This window comes from Schistocerca americana, chromosome 7 (assembly GCF_021461395.2).
Source record: "Schistocerca americana isolate TAMUIC-IGC-003095 chromosome 7, iqSchAmer2.1, whole genome shotgun sequence".
NCBI classification, from domain to species: domain Eukaryota; kingdom Metazoa; phylum Arthropoda; class Insecta; order Orthoptera; family Acrididae; genus Schistocerca; species Schistocerca americana.
In genome coordinates, this window is record NC_060125.1 from 516,527,543 (window position 1) to 516,546,332 (window position 18,790).

General features: G+C 47.1%; 1 protein-coding gene across 2 annotated transcripts in view; it reads right to left on the bottom strand.

Annotated features, from left to right (window-relative positions):
* Window positions 1-18,790, bottom strand: part of LOC124623187 (ras GTPase-activating protein 1) — a 148,524-nt gene that overhangs the window by 95,172 nt on the left and 34,562 nt on the right. For both annotated transcript variants that reach the window (XR_006980679.1, XM_047148993.1), the window contains exons 6-8: window positions 16,861-16,969; window positions 16,655-16,776; window positions 4,137-4,298 (exon numbers count right to left, since the gene is read on the bottom strand). Coding sequence is in view for 1 of the 2 variants with exons in the window: in XM_047148993.1 (XP_047004949.1) it covers window positions 4,137-4,298; window positions 16,655-16,776; window positions 16,861-16,969 (393 nt within the window). In the remaining variant the exon portion in view is untranslated. The remainder of the gene's footprint in view (window positions 1-4,136; window positions 4,299-16,654; window positions 16,777-16,860; window positions 16,970-18,790) is intronic.

The window sequence follows — 18,790 nt, forward strand, 5'->3', positions numbered from 1 at the left end:
GAATACACTAAACAGATTCTTAAGGATGTAGGTTGCAGTAGGTACTGGGAGATGAAAAAGCTTGCACAGGATAGAGTAGCATGGAGAGCTGCATCAAACAAGTCTCAGGACTGAAGACCACAACAACAACATGGTGGTAGGCCAAGAATATCATGTAATGGGTCCCAATACAAGACCGTAACATTTGCAGAATGTTACAAAAGAAATATTATTGAGTAAATTTCACTCCACCATTCAATGCAGCTGCTGATAATGAATCATAAGAAATGATGAGAATATTCAGAATGTAGATATGGAAAGCTGTGAGCAATGGTTCCACAAAAAATGATTGTGCCACATTTTTATTCACATGTTCCCAAGTCCATCTCAGTCATAAGGCAGCAGCCCTGCCAAGCCCCTGCATGTATGGAGGCACTGGACACTGCTGAGCCTTTTCCAGCTCACACCAGGGGCTTGGAAGAATGGCAGGCTTGGTAATTTTAATGTACCAACATCATGGGACGTCGAGGCTGGGAAATGCTCACTATTGATTACACACACCAGCACACACCATCACAATGGCTCAATGAACCATAAAAAAAAAAATCAAGTCAATCTCCAGCCACCTGCAGCACCCACATTCCACTAGCGCAGGGATCAGCCAGAACAATAGCTGACACCATGCCCAGAGGAACCTCGGTGAGCAAAACTGCTTCTCCACTCATGGAGGTTCCCACTCCATCGACAGGGATCACATTGTCACAAGCAGAGCTGGGAGTATAAGATTCACCACCCATCATTGTGTAGCCACTGGAGGGGCCCCTCAACAGTAACGCCCCCCCCCCCCCCCCTTTACCTCACAAACGGCACCATAAGGTCCATCAATGCCACTCCTATGGGTTGGTTAAAGAGGATGAAGAATGTTTCCCCCCTACCTGATGCTATTGCGACATCAGATGAAGAAACCACAAGGAGTCTGCAGATGGCACCTCCACTGAGAACTTCAGAACAGTGCAAAGCGAGGTATAATTTGCAGGCTGGTAAGGCTGACCCCATTTGCCACAGGCCACCTGTGGAGTACTATAAGATTACAAATGGCTGCACATAACTGGACGAAGAACTACCTTCGCCAGTGAGAGATGATGGCTCACATGTCAGGAAACCCATTTCATCCCATGGAGATTTCATCCACACAAGAATACTGCCACAGCCTGAATGGTGCCTTATTGGTAGGTGGGATGGATCACTTCATGTGGTATTCACCATACTGTTACACTTGCTATCACTGTGTACCAATGTGTACAATGACTCTTCAATCCAGGCAAAATGTCTCCACAATCTGAGTATGCAACAGCTTTGTTTCAGCACCATGCTAATCTCTGTGCCCTGTGACAGACATCTGACTCATGACTGTTTTGTGTGTGATTCACATTTTGATGATAAACTCATTATGAAAGCAGACTTAACATCAAAGGTGAATAACTTGAAATCCCAAGATAAAGGTGGTCCCTACAATCAGGAGCAACTCTTATACAAAAGAAAATCTGTCAAGAAAAATGTATGGAATAAATAGGTATCAGCTGTGGCAGGAATTTCACTAAAAAACATAGAAGTATAATAATATGGAAGTTGTACGATTAGATCATAAATTAAGAACAGTAAGTGCCACAATCAATCTATTGTGAAAGATGCTCTCAGAAGTAAAAAGTTAAGATGACTCAATCGAATCAACTAGATCATTGTAAACTCAATAAGAAACAGCAAATTATAGCTGACACTATATTAAAGAAATGTCAACTGAAAAATAATAAGAGAATGTGGTATGATGATAAGTTCCTTTTGGACAGTGTGTCCTTACAAATTATGTAGTCCAACAGATAGAGACATTGTTTGAAGCATGGATTCTTGTCACTTTCTTCCAAAATACATCTCCAATATCTAGTAAAGGTTCTTAAATGTTCATCTGGAATTAATACACATGCTGTGGAAACAATTCAGAATTACTTTTGGAAGAACAATATGAAAACAAATGCATAGGTGTGATGATTTTTGATGAACTGAAGCTTGAGAAGAAATGTATTTTAATAAAACTGCTGAAAGTTGATGGTTTAGTCAATTTAAGGGAATATATTCCAGATGATTATAAAAATAAACTTACGAATTATGCTCTGGTATTTATGGTTTTTCCTCAGCTGCGTAGCTGGATTCAACCTGTTGCTGTGTATGCAAGTTGCAATGCAACTCCTAGCGATGTCCTCTTGCAGATATCGATTCAAGTAATTATCCAGGTATAGCAAGCCAGAAGAAAAATTACTGCATTCAGTTCTGATGACAGTCAACTGAATGAAAAGGTCTGTAAACATATAGGAACATGTGGCATAACTACACCTGCTCTACACCAAATTCAGTTAATGAAACCAGAATAATATGGGCATTTTCAGATGATATTCATGGAATAAAGTGCTTAAGAAATAATTTTTGTGATACTTTTTAAAGATTGCGATCATCAACTACAATTTTTATCACAGAATTTACCAAGAAGCTAATTGCCTAGAATTCTCTGGATTGATAATTTGTCACAAGGTAACTTGCACTCACTTGGATCTGACATCATTCTAACAAATGAACGTGAGAAGCTCTGCTACAGTTGTTTAGTAACTCAGTAGACAATGGCATAAAATTCTCCAGGAAATAATTAAATCTTCTTTTCCTAATGCTGCTTTGTACAAAAACTCGAGAGGCTTGCAAAAAGTCAATGAAATGGGGACGTATTCTTGCTGGTAAAAGTTTCAGCTTTGCTTCTGAAAGAACTGGACAATCTCTAAGAATAACCATTGACAGTACCTTAGGAATATCTGAATACTTAGCAAGAGGTTTCATCTATGTCCTGAAAGCAAAATTTGATCAGGATCTACTTGAACATTATTTCAGTATAATAAGGTCTCTGAGTTGCAATGACCATCCATCAATTATCATTCATTATCTTTTGGTGGAAACTGTGAACATAAATGTGAATTTTTGCTGACAGTACATGTAAGCTAAATGCGGATGTTACCTACACAATTGCAGCAAATGAACAGAGACAGAATTTTTTAACTGGAAAGCATACTTAAGGAAACACTGTGCATTCTATATAACTTCACGAATGCTCAATCTGATCCTCAACATATGATGGAGATTCTTGAAAGCAATTTAGCACCAGAATGTTTTAGTTTGTCATCAGCTAGTTTATAAGGTGCATCAAGCAAGAAGAGTCACCAAACACACCCTAGGTGTTTGTGCCTTTTAAGTGGGAATTCATCTCACATGCCACTCTCTTTGCTTACATCTATTAGAGATGATGGCTCTAATATAGGAAAGACACTGCTCACATATCCTCCATCAAAACACATAATCAATGTTCTTATGCAAGGAGAAAATGTTATAGTGGTAAAACTACGTGGCAACGGTTTATGGGACAACATGTTTTTATGAATGTCTAAATAGTTTGGATCACATTAGCTTTGAAATATTTAGTGTTGGACACTGCAAAGATCATGTGACTCAAATTGTTCCTAAGCTGGTTCATTACCACATGAAATGACGATTTTTCACTGGCATTAATCAAATTTGGAAGGAGATGACATCTTTAAAAACTTCAAAAACTCCCCGGAAACTAACCAAACTAGTTGACAACTAATCTCCACTGAGGTAAGTTAGTTAAAATTCACATACCTTTCTTTTCATTACACAAATTTCATGAATGTATGAGTTTTGTGCTGCATTTATACAATGGGAACATGTAATTCCATCGGTTGCAAGCAGAGCAACTGATGTCTAGTGGCACGAAGAGCGAACTAGGGAATCAGCACACTTTCTCATCTACTTGCTATGTGCACAATAAAAAGTGTACTTTATCAATGTTTATCACTTTATCAATAACAAAAGACCAACTCAGTTATTATATCTACATATAGGTAATAATCAAAATTGACAGCTATTATGATACTGTTCTGAACTACGTTATCAACTATGACAGTAAAATTGTATTTACTTCAGCAGGAAAGGAAATGCAATATCTCCTACAATTCAATGGTGAAATTAATAATGATTTCTGGATCTCATACAATAAAGCTGTATTTACTTTTGAATAATTTAAGTAAATTTATTAACATTACCTGTGTGGTGTCAGCAGAATTAGAACACAAATAGGTGATTGTAGCCAAACATGGCAGTGCACGTTCAACAAGCTGGAAGCAATGTGGTCGATCAAAAACACTATCATGGACCTGATACAGGTAGGCACAGCTGAGATCAATAAGACCCTTTGGTTTTGTACGCTGTAAAAACAAAATAATAAGATTTAATGCATGGAAGGACTAAAACAGCAACAACAAAAATTGTTATAATGGCAAAAATAAACATCTGCAGTACTTCACAATTCATATTGTATTCTAACTGGCAAAAAATGTGTAAAACACTTGGAGGTGTGAAGGGAAACGGTGACCAGCCACCTTTTGTTTTTGCAACCATAGGACCTCTACAAGTAATCTGCATCTAATTCTGATAATGCAATCTATTTAACCAAGAGAGCGTAATTACAACTTACATATAGCAGATTGTTGATGGACACAAAGTTCATATAGCACACGAGAGCCTGATATGGCTCACCATTGATGAAGAAAATTATTCTGATTTAATAATTACATAACCACTTTGTGCTGTTATGTCAATATTATGAAAAGGATAGATTGCTGCTCCACCATATAGCACATATGTCGAGTCGCAGATGGGCACAACAAAAAGACTGCCAAACAAGTTAGCTTTCAGGCAAAAAGGCCTTCTGAATTCGACAACATACACATGCACACTCGTGTGAATGCAACTCACACACACCACCACTGTCTTGCCTCGTCAGCCTGGAACAGTGGTCATGCGTATGTGAGTTGTGTTACTGTGAGTGTACATGTGTATGTTGTTGAATTCAAAAGGAGGTCTTTCTGGCTGAAAGCTGAATTTTTTGAAGATCTTTTTGTTGTGCCTATTTACGACTCAACATCTCCACTATACGTTGAGTAGCAATATATTTTTTTATAATATTTACATTATTCCATTCTGGATTTACCATTGTTTGATTATGCTGTTATGAGTTGCCTTGCTCCAAGATAACGAATCCTGTAAATGGTTCTAGTCCTTCTCCATACTTTATCAATTACTATTTCCTCAATACAACTGTTTTTGATAATCCTTTACTTTAATTTCCATTCTTATTAGTTCCTCAGATGGTTAAGGGGATAATGTAATAGATACAGATGAGTAAGGACTGGGAAGAGAGCCATTCAATACTCATATGGACAGCATGATATGTTGTCAATAACAACGTAAGTGTTGTTTGGTTTCCAGTGCATTTGCAAACAGTGTTTATCATTGCAACAAGAAATAATGGGACTAGATGTTTAAATAAAACAACAAACGTAATATTTTTGTGCTGACGATTTACAGGTGGGACCAAATTTAAATTTAAATTGACCATTTCTTGTCATCCTCATATACACAAGGAACATATAAAGTTTGAAACTCTCATTTGAGAAGGTATTTTAATGTTGCTAAATCACAGAGCAACCTAAATTTGTAAAACAGTTAGAGTGTGAGGGAAAACATTCTGTATTTTGGAGACAATAAGCTCCATACAGCACAAAACCTGAAAACAGTTCTAAAAAAAATTACCAGGTCACCATAGACTTCTATAATGGTAGAGAGAGAGACAACAAACAGATTGAGTTTCATTCAAAACAAAAAAAAAACTGAGCTACCGGGAGAATCAGGAACATGGAATTCCGCAATAAATTGTGATTAATCGAGAAATCATTCTGGTGTGATGCGTGTGTGTACTTTCAAAAGGCCACACATGCAGCAGTGCTGTCATCTGCAGAGAGTGCCTCAGACGTGTGTATGTGTTTGAGAAGGGGTTGGAGGGAGGGAGGGGGGAGAGGGTGGAGGGGGAGAGAGGGGGTGGAGAGAGGGGGAGAGAGGCGGTCAGGGAAAGAGGGGTTGGGACTGAGGGGTTAGGGAGTGAAGGGTTAGGGAGTGGGAGAGGGGTAAGGGAGTGGGAGAGGGGTTAGGGAGTGAGGGGTTAGGGAGTGGGAGAGGGGGAGGGAGAGAGGGAGAGGGAGAGAGGGGGAGGGAGAGAGGGGGAGGGAGAGAGGGGCAGGGAGAGAGGGGCAGGGAGAGAGGGGCAGGGAGAGAGGGGCAGGGAGAGAGGGGCAGGGAGAGAGGGGGAGGGAGAGAGGGGCAGGGAGAGAGGGGCAGGGAGAGAGGGGCAGGGAGAGAGGGGCAGGGAGAGAGGGGCAGGGAGAGAGGGGCAGGGAGAGAGGGGCAGGGAGAGAGGGGCAGGGAGAGAGGGGCAGGGAGAGAGGGGCAGGGAGAGAGGGGCAGGGAGAGAGGGGCAGGGAGAGAGGGGCAGGGAGAGAGGGGGCAGGGAGAGAGGGGCAGGGAGAGAGGGGCAGGGAGAGAGGGGCAGGGAGAGAGGGGCAGGGAGAGAGGGGCAGGGAGAGAGGGGCAGGGAGAGAAGGGGAGGGAGAGAAGGGGAGGGAGAGAAGGGGAGGGAGAGGGGGGGAGGGAGAGAGGGGGAGGGAGAGAGGGGAAGGGGGGAGGGGAAGGGGGGAAGGGGGGGAGGGAGAGGGGGAGGGAGAGAGGGGAGGGAGAGAGGAAGAGGGAGAGAGGGGGAGAGGGGGGAGGGAGAGAGGGGAGGGAGAGAGGAAGATGGAGAGAGGGGAGGGAGAGAGGAAGATGGAGAGAGGGGGAGGGGGAGGGAGAGAGGGGAGGGAGAGAGGAAGATGGAGAGAGGAAGATGAAGAGAGGGGGAGGGGGAGGGAGAGAGGGGGAAGGAGAGAGGGGGAGGGGAAGGGAGAGAGGGGGAGGGGAAGGGAGAGGGGGAGGGGAAGGGAGAGAGGGGGAGGGGAAGGGAGAGAGGGCGAGGGGAAGGGAGAGAGGGGGGGAGGGGGGAGGGAGAGAGGGGGGAGGGGGAGGGAGAGAGGGGGAGAGAGGGGGGAGGGCGAGGGAGAGAGGGGGAGAGAGGGGGGAGGGGGAGGGAGAGAGGGGGAGAGAGGGAGGGAGAGAGGGGGAGAGAGGGGGAGGGAGAGGGGGGAGAGAGGGGGAGAGAGAGAGGGGGAGAGAGGGAGGGAGAGAGGGGGAGAGAGGGAGGGGGAGAGAGGGAGGGAGAGAGGGGGAGAGAGGGAGGGGGAGAGAGGGAGGGAGAGAGGGGGAGAGAGGGAGGGGGAGAGAGGGAGGGAGAGAGGGGGAGAGAGGGAGGGGGGAGAGAGGGAGGGAGAGAGGGGGAGAGAGGGAGGGGGAGAGAGGGAGGGAGAGAGGGGGAGAGAGGGAGGGGGAGAGAGGGAGGGAGAGAGGGGGAGAGAGGGTGAGGGAGGGAGAGAGAGGGAGGAGGGTGAGGGAGGGAGAGAGAGGGAGGAGGGTGAGGGAGGGAGAGAGAGGGAGGAGGGTGAGGGAGGGAGAGAGAGGGAGGAGGGTGAGGGAGGGAGAGAGAGGGAGGAGGGTGAGGGAGGGAGAGAGAGGGAGGAGGGTGAGGGAGGGAGAGAGAGGGAGGAGGGTGAGGGAGGGAGGGAGAGGGAGGAGGGTGAGGGAGGGAGAGAGAGGGAGGAGGGTGAGGGAGGGAGAGAGAGGGAGGAGGGTGAGGGAGGGAGAGAGAGGGAGGAGGGTGAGGGAGGGAGAGAGAGGGAGGAGGGTGAGGGAGGGAGAGAGAGGGAGGAGGGTGAGGGAGGGAGAGAGAGGGAGGAGGGTGAGGGAGGGAGAGAGAGGGAGGAGGGTGAGGGAGGGAGAGAGAGGGAGGAGGGTGAGGGAGGGAGAGAGAGGGAGGAGGGTGAGGGAGGGAGAGAGAGGGAGGAGGGTGAGGGAGGGAGAGAGAGGGAGGAGGGTGAGGGAGGGAGAGAGAGGGAGGAGGGTGAGGGAGGGAGAGAGAGGGAGGAGGGTGAGGGAGGGAGAGAGAGGGAGGAGGGTGAGGGAGGGAGAGAGAGGGAGGAGGGTGAGGGAGGGAGAGAGAGGGAGGAGGGTGAGGGAGGGAGAGAGAGGGAGGAGGGTGAGGGAGGGAGAGAGAGGGAGGAGGGTGAGGGAGGGAGAGAGAGGGAGGAGGGTGAGGGAGGGAGAGAGAGGGAGGAGGGTGAGGGAGGGAGAGAGAGGGAGGAGGGTGAGGGAGGGAGAGAGAGGGAGGAGGGTGAGGGAGGGAGAGGTGGGAGGGGGAGAGAGGGAGAGGTGGGAGGGAGAGAGGGAGGGAGAGAGATGTGGGAGGGAGAGAGATGTGGGAGGGAGAGACGGTGGAGGAGAGAGGGAGACGGGGGAGGGAGAGGGGGTGGGGGAGGGAGAGAGGGGGGACGGGAGAGAGAGAGGGGAGGGGAGAGAGAGAGGGGAGGGAGGGACGAGAGGGAGAAGGGGGAAGGGGAGGGGGAGAGAGGGGGAGGGGGAGAGAGGGGGAGGTGGAGAGAGGGGGAGGTGGAGAGAGGGGGAGAGAGAGGGGGAGGTGGAGAGAGGGGGAGGGGGCGAGAGTGCAGAGGGGGGAAAGAGGGGGAGCAGGGGAGAGGGAGGAGATAGGGGAGGGAGGAGAGGGGGAGGAAGATGAGAGGAGGAGGGGGAGGAAGATGAGAGGAGGAGGGTTGAGAGAGGGGGGAGGGTTGAGAGAGGGGGGAGGGTTGAGAGAGGGGGGAGGGTTGAGAGAGGGGGGAGGGGTGAGAGAGGGGGGAGGGGTGAGAGAGGGGGGAGGGGTGAGAGAGGGGGGAGGGGTGAGAGAGGGGGGAGGGGTGAGAGAGGGGGGGAGGGGTGAGAGAGGGGGGAGGGGTGAGAGAGGGGGGAGGGGTGAGAGAGGGGGGAGGGGTGAGAGAGGGGGGAGGGGTGAGAGAGGGGGGAGGGGTGAGAGAGGGGGGAGGGGTGAGAGAGGGGGGAGGGGTGAGAGAGGGGGGAGGGGTGAGAGAGGGGGGAGGGGTGAGAGAGGGGGGAGGGGTGAGAGTAGGGGGAGGTGAGAGTAGGGGGAGGTGAGAGTAGGGGGAGGTGAGAGTAGGGGGAGGTGAGAGTAGGGGGAGGTGAGAGTAGGGGGAGGTGAGAGTAGGGGGAGGTGAGAGTAGGGGGAGGTGAGAGTAGGGGGAGGTGAGAGTAGGGGGAGGGGTAGAGAGGGGGGGAGGGGTAGAGAGGGGGGGGGAGGGGTAGAGAGTGGGGGAGGGGAGAGTTGGGTAGGGAGGAGAGAGAGGGGGAGGAGGTGGAGCGATGGGGAAGGGGAGCGAAGAGGAGGGAGGAGAGAGAGGGAAGGGTGGAGAGAGGAGGAGGGAGGAGAGAGAGGGATGGGTGGAGAGAGGGGGAGGGGGGAGAGAGAGGGGGGATGGGGCAGAGAGATGGGGAGGGAGGAGAGGGGAAGGGGGAGGGGGAGAGAGTGCGGAGGGGGAGAGAGTGCGGAGGGGGAGAGAGTGCGGAGGGGGAGAGAGTGCGGAGGGGGAGAGAGTGCGGAGGGGGAGAGAGTGCGGAGGGGGAGAGAGTGCGGAGGGGGAGAGAGTGCGGAGGGGGAGAGAGTGCGGAGGGGGAGAGAGTGCGGAGGGGGAGAGAGTGCGGAGGGGGAGAGAGTGCGGAGGGGGAGAGAGTGCGGAGGGGGAGAGAGTGCGGAGGGGGAGAGTGTGCGGAGGGGGAGAGAGTGCGGAGGGGGAGAGAGTGCGGAGGGGGAGAGAGTGCGGAGGGGGAGAGAGTGCGGAGGGGGAGAGAGTGCGGAGGGGGAGAGAGTGCGGAGGGGGAGAGAGTGCGGAGGGGGAGAGAGTGCGGAGGGGGAGAGAGTGCGGAGGGGGAGAGAGTGCGGAGGGGGAGAGAGTGCGGAGGGGGAGAGAGTGCGGAGGGGGAGAGAGTGCGGAGGGGGAGAGAGTGCGGAGGGGGAGAGAGTGCGGAGGGGGAGAGAGTGCGGAGGGGGAGAGAGTGCGGAGGGGGAGAGAGTGCGGAGGGGGAGAGAGTGCGGAGGGGGAGATAGTGCGGATGGGGAGAGAGTGCGGATGGGGAGAGAGTGCGGATGGGGGAAAGAGGGGGAGCAGGGGAGAGGGGGAAGGAGGAGATAGGGAGAGGGAGGAGAGGGGGAGGAAGATGAGAGGAGGAGGGAGGAGAGGGGGAGGAAGATGAGAGGAGGAGGGAGGAGAGGGGGAGGAAGATGAGAGGAGGAGGGAGATGAGAGGGGGAGGGAGGAGAGGGGGAGGAAGATGAGAGGAGGAGGGAGATGAGAGGGGGAGGAAGATGAGAGGGGTAGGGAGATGAGAGGTGGGAGGGAGGAGAGAGGGCGGAGGGTTGAGAGAGGGGGGAGGGTTGAGAGAAGGGGGAGGTGAGAGAGGGGGAGGGGTAGAGAGGGGGGAGGGAGGGGAGAGATGGGTAGGGAGGAGAGAGGGGGGAGGGAGGGGAGAGATGGGTAGGGAGGAGAGAGAAGGGGAGGAAGGGGAGCGATGGGGAAGGGGAGCGAAGAGGAGGGAGGAGAGAGAGGGAAGGGCGGAGAGAGGGGGGAGGGAGGGAGAGAGAGAGAGAGAGAGAGAGAGAGAGAGAGAGAGAGATGTTTGGCCTCAGTACTCTATGTATGTTGCTACAGCTCCGTGTACAAAATTGCTTTCTGCTGCTGCTGAATGTTACTTATATACTGTGTTCAAGTTGTTAATGCTTCCATGGAATAAGTTGTGTTCAGTCTATTGGTTGTGATGTACTTATACCTAATTACAACGCTATTGGCGATGAGTGTGGTCTTGTTCTTCACACAGATTTCTATTCTGTGTTGGTCCTCCGTTTAGTTTACTCTCCCGATGGGTGATGGTGTTATGGAGGACATTTAAATTGGTTAGTTGAACAGCAAGAACCATTCACCACTGTGTTGCATCTTCAATCACAGGTGCTGGACAACAAACTCAGGCACTTCAATCATTGGCTTCTGTTTTGTGTAGCTGGGATCCTCCTCCATCTGTGTCACCTGCTATTTTGTACTCTGCAGACCCCATGGTTTATCTGCCTCCCTTTTCTACATATGAGAAGGCTGTTGAGGGGTGGGACACATACAAGAAGTGTCTGTGACAACACTTCCAAGTTTTTGGGATTACTGATGCTATTTTATGTCATGTCCTGTTCCTTTCATGGATATCGACAAGAATGTTTCAAGTCATATGGCAACTCACCCCTTTGCAGGATCTATTTTCTTAAACATCTGACCAAATGTGTGAACTTCTTTCAAAATACTACTGCCAGCGCACACATGTTATTGCAGCCCACACTGAGTTTTACCAATGTAGGAAGCAACCACACCAATTTATCAAGCATGGGTGGCTGAACCCCATGAGTTACGTTATCGTCATCATTGTGTGTCCATTGTGCATAAAGGACCGTTTGCTGATCAGATGATGAGAGATGCTATCATTTGTTTAGTGCTAGGTCATGAGGTGTGGGAGTGTGCCCTCCAGTGTGAAAACCCATCCCACTCCGAGGTTTTAGCTATTGCGTAGTCGTTCGGGGTGTCGCAAACTATGGGTAACCAAATTGAGCCAAGTTGTGAGGTATTCGCAATCCAACATTCTCCTTCACACCAAACTTCAGATAGTTTGGAGGGGGAAGACATGGCTACAGCAGTCGACACACGATCACAGCGTCTAAGCAGCAAGCGTCACTCCCAGGAGCAGCCGTGCCAAAAAAGTAAACAGGCCAGTAAACAGCAACATACATATTCCACACTCCCAACCTGCCTTATTATTTCATTAACAATGAGCACCCAGTCTGTCCAAAATGCTGGGCTATCTGTCGTGACTGCAACAAAAAAGGTCACATGTTGCAACAATTCAGCACAACAATCCTGATGCAGATACGGATATAAAAATTGTATCGGCTATTTCTGTTGCACCAAATAAGCTTTTCATTGATGTTAGGTTTTTCATAAAGTTCTGTACATGCAAGTGGATATGGGAGCTGAGGTAATCTAGTTAAACTAACGAACTTATATGGACTTGAGCTCACCTTCGCTTCTCCGTGTATCGTGAAAGTTAGTAAATAACAATATCAGAGTTTTCCTATTCTCAACCAACTCTCTGTCCCAGTGAGCTACTAGTCAGTAGTCTGGTCACTTACTTTCCTTGTAATGCACGTAAAGAGAATCTTTTTGGGTTAGATGCTTTTTTAAGTTGTTTGATTTGATCATTTCAGATGAACTGAATTTTGTGTTTGAACAAGTATCATAAACATAGCTATATGCATTACATACTCAGTTTTCCTCTTTGTTGTCTCCTCAGTTGGGGTGTCCCAGCAATTTTCAAGCGTCATTATCATGAAACCTTCGGCTCGGCCTAATTTTTTTCAGATCCGTTTGATTACAGTGGCACTCAGGAAACAAGTCAAAGAGATGAATAAGATTCCATCATGGAACACAATGTCGTTCTGCATTTTGCATCAAATGAATGATCTACCCTCTCAGTTATGGTAAAGAAACTACTGAGCTGGTTATACCTCTGCAGAGATTTTAAAGTTTCTGTGAACAAAAAATCTATAGTGGATACACACCCAATACTTTTTGCAAAGTTATCAGGTTCTTAAAAAACTGACTTGTCACATGCCTATTTCCAACTCCCTTTAGATACAGTCACAACATATGTTAGCTGTCAATACTCTTTTTGGACTGTACCAATACTTGGGGTTGCCTTTAGGAGTTGCAAATGCTCCTGCTATTTTTCAACATTTTTTGGAGCAACTTAATAGTGTCTGTGCTGGGTTGTACAAACTATTTTGATGACACTGTAGTTTCCATTGCCTCCACTGAAGAATATATATAAATATCTGTACTCTCTTCTGTCCTCCAAGCAGCCAGATTGATGTGCAATTTGCAAAAATGTCAATTTTTCCAATCTTCTATCATTTATCTCTGGTTTGAAGTTTCTCACAAGGGTCTCAAACCCCTGCATCAACATGTTTCTGCTGTTGTGTCGCTTCCATGCACTATGTCAGACAAAGAAATTCAAGTTTTTTGCAAAGTTGCCTATCATAAATGTTTTCCTGGGGCAGCGACAATTGCAAAGCCACTACGTGCGCTGTTGCTCAAAATTACTCAGACCGAGCGAGGTGGTGCAGTGGTTAGAAACTGGACTCGCATTCGGGAGGACGACGGTTCAATCCCGCGTCCGGCCATCCTGATTTAGGTTTTCCGTGATTTCCCTAAATCGCTCCAGGCAAATGCCGGGATGGTTCCTTTCAAAGGGCACGGCCGACTTCCTTCCCCATCCTTCCCTAATCTGATGAGACCGATGACCTCGCTGTCTGGTCTCCTTCCCCAAAAACAGCCAACCAAAAGTACTCAGTTTCACTGGTCGCCAGCTTGTGAAGCTGCGTTTTCCACCCTTAAGACCATGATGCAGTCTGTGCCCTGCTTAGTGACGTACCAACCAGGTCTCTATTTGGTTCTTGCAACAGATGCTTCCCAATATGGGTTGGGGGCGATATGGGCTCATAGATATCTCGATGGCTCTGAGCGGCCTATTGCTTATGACCCAAAAATGCTTACTCCTACCAAAACTAGGTACATTCAGATAGAAAAGGAAGCTTTGGCCATTGTGTATGCTGTGAAGGAATTCCAGGTTTTCCCCATCCCATGGTACCAAATTCCACTTGGTTACTGATTGCAAACCATTGTTTTCCTTATTTAGTCTTTCTGGGTCATTACCAGACAAAGAGGCATATCACATTACACGTTGGGCTCTTTTCCTTTCTCATTACGACTACGAAATTCATTTCTGCTCTATGAGTCAACATGCAAATGCCAAGGCTTTGTCCCGCCTGCCAGCCAGTTTGGACCCAGGATTTGATCAAAAGGAATTGCTTTGTTTCCACATTGACGCCGCCGCACAGCAGATGCTTGATGGTTTTCCTGTGACTAGCACACGGACTGCGGATGCTGTGGCTTCGGATCCTGTTTTACAGAAGGTCAAAATATTTGTACAACATGGTTGGTCAGATTCATCACCTTCTCATGTGTATGAACCCCTCCATAATTATTACATCTTTTAATATCGATTATCTGTTGTGGTTGGTGTTCTGCTTTTAGATATGGATCACATGGTCCCTTGGGTAGTGATCCTTTCACTGCTTTGTTCGGAGGTTCTCTCTTTATTAGATGCAGGTAATTGGGATGTACTGTGCACAAAATGTGTTGGCCTCTCGACACATGTTTTAGCCCATCTTGGATGGTGACATTCACCTGGTTGCCCCCTGTCCACAATACATGCTTCGTTGATTCCTTGGCCAATGCAGTTGCTTGCATAAGATCGTATACATGTGGATTTCACTGGCCCCTTTCTCAATGCTTATTGTCTATGGATCGTTGACACATATTCTTGTTTTCTGTATGTCGTTCATTGTGTTTTCACATCCATAACTGCTACAGTCACAGCCTCATCCAAGTTTTTCATTTGAATGCTTGTTTACAATGTTACTGTCCGGTAATGGTCCCCAATTTTCATTGCAGCAGTTTGTGGCATTTTGTGATTCCCATGGGATCTGTCACATGCTAGTCCTACCATTCCATCCACAATCTCACAGGGAGGCGAAACACATAGTGTGAACCCTCAAAAGTCAGATGAAAAAGTATGTTAACAACTCTTCATCTGATGCTGTCTTGGATCGGTTTCTCTCCTCATACTGTTTCACACCATTTGGCGAGAAGAGCCCAGAGGAGCTACTCCACCAACACGAGTCGAGGCCACTGCTACACCTCTGGTGTCCTCCACCTGGACATCAACAAGTGCATCCGCCACACCTGTTATGGCTAGGTGTGGCTGTCTGGGTGCACGGTTTCAGATGTCATCCTAAATGGATTCCAGTTGTCATCACCGGATGCTGGGGGTGGTGTTTCTGCGACATTTTCACAGAGGAAACCTCTGCTCGAGTCACCACGATTCCGCTTTGCCTTCATGTGGATGGCCAGGTGCCCCCTGATGTCACAGCATTGCCTCAGCTGAGCCAGTCTGCATTGGACACCATGTCACCTGCTGCTGCTGCTTCTCCATTCCCGTACGGGTGAGGGCATCCGTCCTTGGTGGCTGAACCAACAGTTTGTCTATTGCTTCCGACACCATTGCCAGGGATTCCAGCACCTGTTCCTTAGCAACTACTGATATCAGTATCATCAGCACAGCTAGCACGGTCACCAGAGTCAATGCCCGAGTTTGACATGGAAACAGTTACGGCGCTGCTGGTGTTGCTGTATGGTTTAACACAGGAAGGAGGAAACAGAATGTGTCTGCTCCCAAAGCACTTCAGACTGTATGCTCCCATTGCAGCATGCCACCTTAGCCATAGCCCAGCAAACGAGGACAGCATGGGCGTCTAAAAAATCTGTGATCACCCTAAGAGAGGAGAAATGCAATGGCACGCATGTATTTTCAAAAGGCCATGCTTGTGGCAGTGCTGTGTCATCCGCAGGGGGCGCCTCAGAGAGAGAGAGAGAGAGAGAGAGAGAGAGAGAGAGAGAGAGAGAGAGAGAGTGTGTGTGTGTGTGTGTGTGTGTGTGTGTGTGTGTGAGAGAGAGAGAGAGAGAGAGAGAGAGAGAGAGAGAGAGAGAGAGAGAGGATTAAACTCGGGTACTACACAATCATGTGTAAAAGGAAAGGCTTTAATGCGAAGTCGTTGCTGGCTGAGTGCAAGCTCAGATTGTGCAAGCAAGTCAGCTGAGAATATTTCATTTGAACAATCCACACATTTGCCTAAGCATTTAGGGAACCTAAAAATTTTAAAACTGAATGGCCAGTCAAGGAACTGGGCCCAAGTCCTGTTGAATGCAACACTAGTGTCTTAATCACTGAGTCACTTCCCCTGCTGTATGGAGAAAGTAGGACAAAATGAAATCTTGGTCTATTTCTCTTTATAGTCATTTAGCATTTACTATTTTACACAATTACTTTGTGAAATACAGGTGAGTAAAATACAATTCTTTTGTAGTTATTCCGTACATTTGAAAAATGAAATTTTTTACAAACTGAGTGCCCGACTACTGTGTCAATCACGATTATTTTCCTTTTTTATGGTTGTATAGGCAACAAAAGAGTGAGTTTGGTCCAGAGTTTCATTGTACTTGTAGTTCTAGAAGTAGCAGCAGCAAAGTTTCAGTGCCTTCCTAGCACGATGTATGAAATGGAGAATGGACACCATAAAGCAGCTGGCTTACTGATACTGTGCCACAGATTCGATTTCTCTCATTTACACACTGTATTGTACCACAGATTCAATTTCTCTCATTTACACACTGTACTGTACCACAGATTCGATTTCTCTCATTTACACACTGTGTGCAGAGTAAAATAAATGTAGAATGTGCCCTTCAGATAAATATGCACTCAGGCATAGTGATTACATACACATAATATAAAGTGATAACAATTTGATGAATAAATTCAATTTAAAAAACAGTCAATCTTACAAAGAAACATCTGACTACCGTCAATTAAAAAAAAAAAAAAAAAAAAAAAAAAAAAAAAAAAAAAAAAAAAAAAATAAATAAATAAATCTATTCCAAGTTTTAGGAATATGTATGTTATTCCTTTTGGAAGAGAGAATGAATGGTTAAGAAAGGCTGGAAATGAGGAGAAGGTTACTCACACCCAGTGTCGAGTACTGTTCAACTGTTCTGTTTCCTTGTAATTTACGTGAATTCACTCACCTTTGGATTATCATAAAAATATAAATGAGTATCAGTTCCATCAACCAATAACACAAAATACATTGACTTCCATTTCTTGTTTTTCTCACTCTTCTTGTTGAGGTAACCCTGCATTTTAATGCCTGAAAACAAAATACATATTGTGTAAAAAAACAGGTCACTGAAGTTTAAACTACAAAGAGCATATTTTACTTCAGTTTCCTTACCTTTATTTTTCTTCACCCCCGATTGTTCCCTGCATTCACGAAGTGTGGCATAAATCTTCTCAGCATGCTGTACTTCTTTTGATTTTATTGTTCCATCTCCATCCATATTCTACACCAGGAAAATTGTATTGTCATAATTTGTAAAATTCACAAAAACAATTTTTTATATAATCTGTAGTACTGTGGGTTCATAACAGGACAATGGCACCACCTGGATGTGGCAACAATTTCAGTCAAACATGTTTATACTCTTATTTAGTGAACAATTCAATCTGCAATTTGTGAACAAGTGCACTTTGTAAATGACACTTTGGAAGCAAAAGTAAATATTCATTATGTCAACAGAATTCTATTTTCATGGTGGTGCAGCAAATGTATCTGATGACAGTACACTATTTGCTACGTAGATTTGTTTTTTTAGTGACAGTATTTTTCAGGAAAGTACTTGCAGAAGTTATGCATATTTTTTTAAGCAGGAATTGTTGATTTTTTTCAATAAACACAGTATTTCCCTTAGGGAAATAGCGGAAAGGTCGGGGAAGAAGGCCAGTGTTCACTCTGTCTGCTTGCCGGGGGGTCTCATCCGAGATGTGGAGGAGGCCCTGCCGCTGGCGATAGAGAGCACTGGGTGCACCCGACTGCAAATTGTTGCTCGTGTCGGCACCAATGACTCCTGCTGTCTGGGTTCAGAGGTCATCCTCAGTTCGTACAGGCGGTTGGCGGTATTGGTGAAGGCAGAAAGCCTCATTCGCGGGGTGGAATCAGAGCTAACTATTTGTAGTATCATTCCCAGAACCAATCGCGGTCCTCTGGTTTGGAGCCGAGTGGAAGGCTTAAACCAGAAGCTCAGACGATTCTGCGGAGATCTGGGGTGCACATTTCTCGACCTCCGCTATCGGGTGGAGAAATGTAGGGTCCCCCTGAATAGGTCAGGCGCGCACTACATGCCGGAAGTGGCTACAAGGGTAGCAGAGTATGTGTGGAGTGCACATGGGGGTTTTTTAGGTAAGAGAATTCCCTCCCTAGGCCCGACAAGATGCCTCCTGAGACGCGGCAAGGTAGGAGTAGGCAAAATGCAACAGGGAATAACAATATTAATGTGCTAATAGTAAACTGCAGGAGCATCTATAGAAAGGTCCCAGAACTGCTCTCATTAATAAACGGTCACAATGCCCATATAGTACTAGGGACAGAAAGTTGGTTGAAACCAGAAGTAAACAGTAATGAAATCCTAAAATCAGATTGGAATGTATACCACAGCGACAGGTTGGACAGTGAAGGGGGAGGCGTGTTTACAGCGATAAGAAGTGCAAAGTATCGAAGGAAATTGACGGAGATCCCAAATGTGAAATACTTTGGTTGAAGGTCACTGTTAAAGCAGGCTCAGACATGGTAACTGGATGTCTCTATAGGCCCTCTGGCTCAGCAGCTGTTGTGGCCGAACACCTGAAGGATAATTTGGAAAATATTTGGAGCAGATTTCCCCACCATGTTATAGTTTTGGGTGGAGATTTTAATTTGCCGGATATAGACTGGGAGACTCAAACGTTCATAACGGGTGGCAGGGACAAAGAATCCAGTGAAATTTTTTAAAGTGCTTTATCTGAAAACTACCTTGAGCAGTTAAACAGAGAACCGACTTGTGGCGATAACATATTAGACTTTCTGGTGACAAACAGCCCCGAACTATTTGAAACAGTTAACGCAGAACAGGGAATCAGCGATCATAAAGTGGTTACTGAGTCGACGATTTCAGCCATAAATAGAAATATTAAAAAAAGGTAGGAAGATTTTTCTGTTTAGCAAAAGTGACAAAAAGCAGATTACAGAGTACCTGACGGCTCAACACAAAAGTTTTGTCTAAAGTACAGATAGTGTTGAGGATCAGTGGACAAAGTTCAAAACCATCGTACAATACGCGTTAGATGAG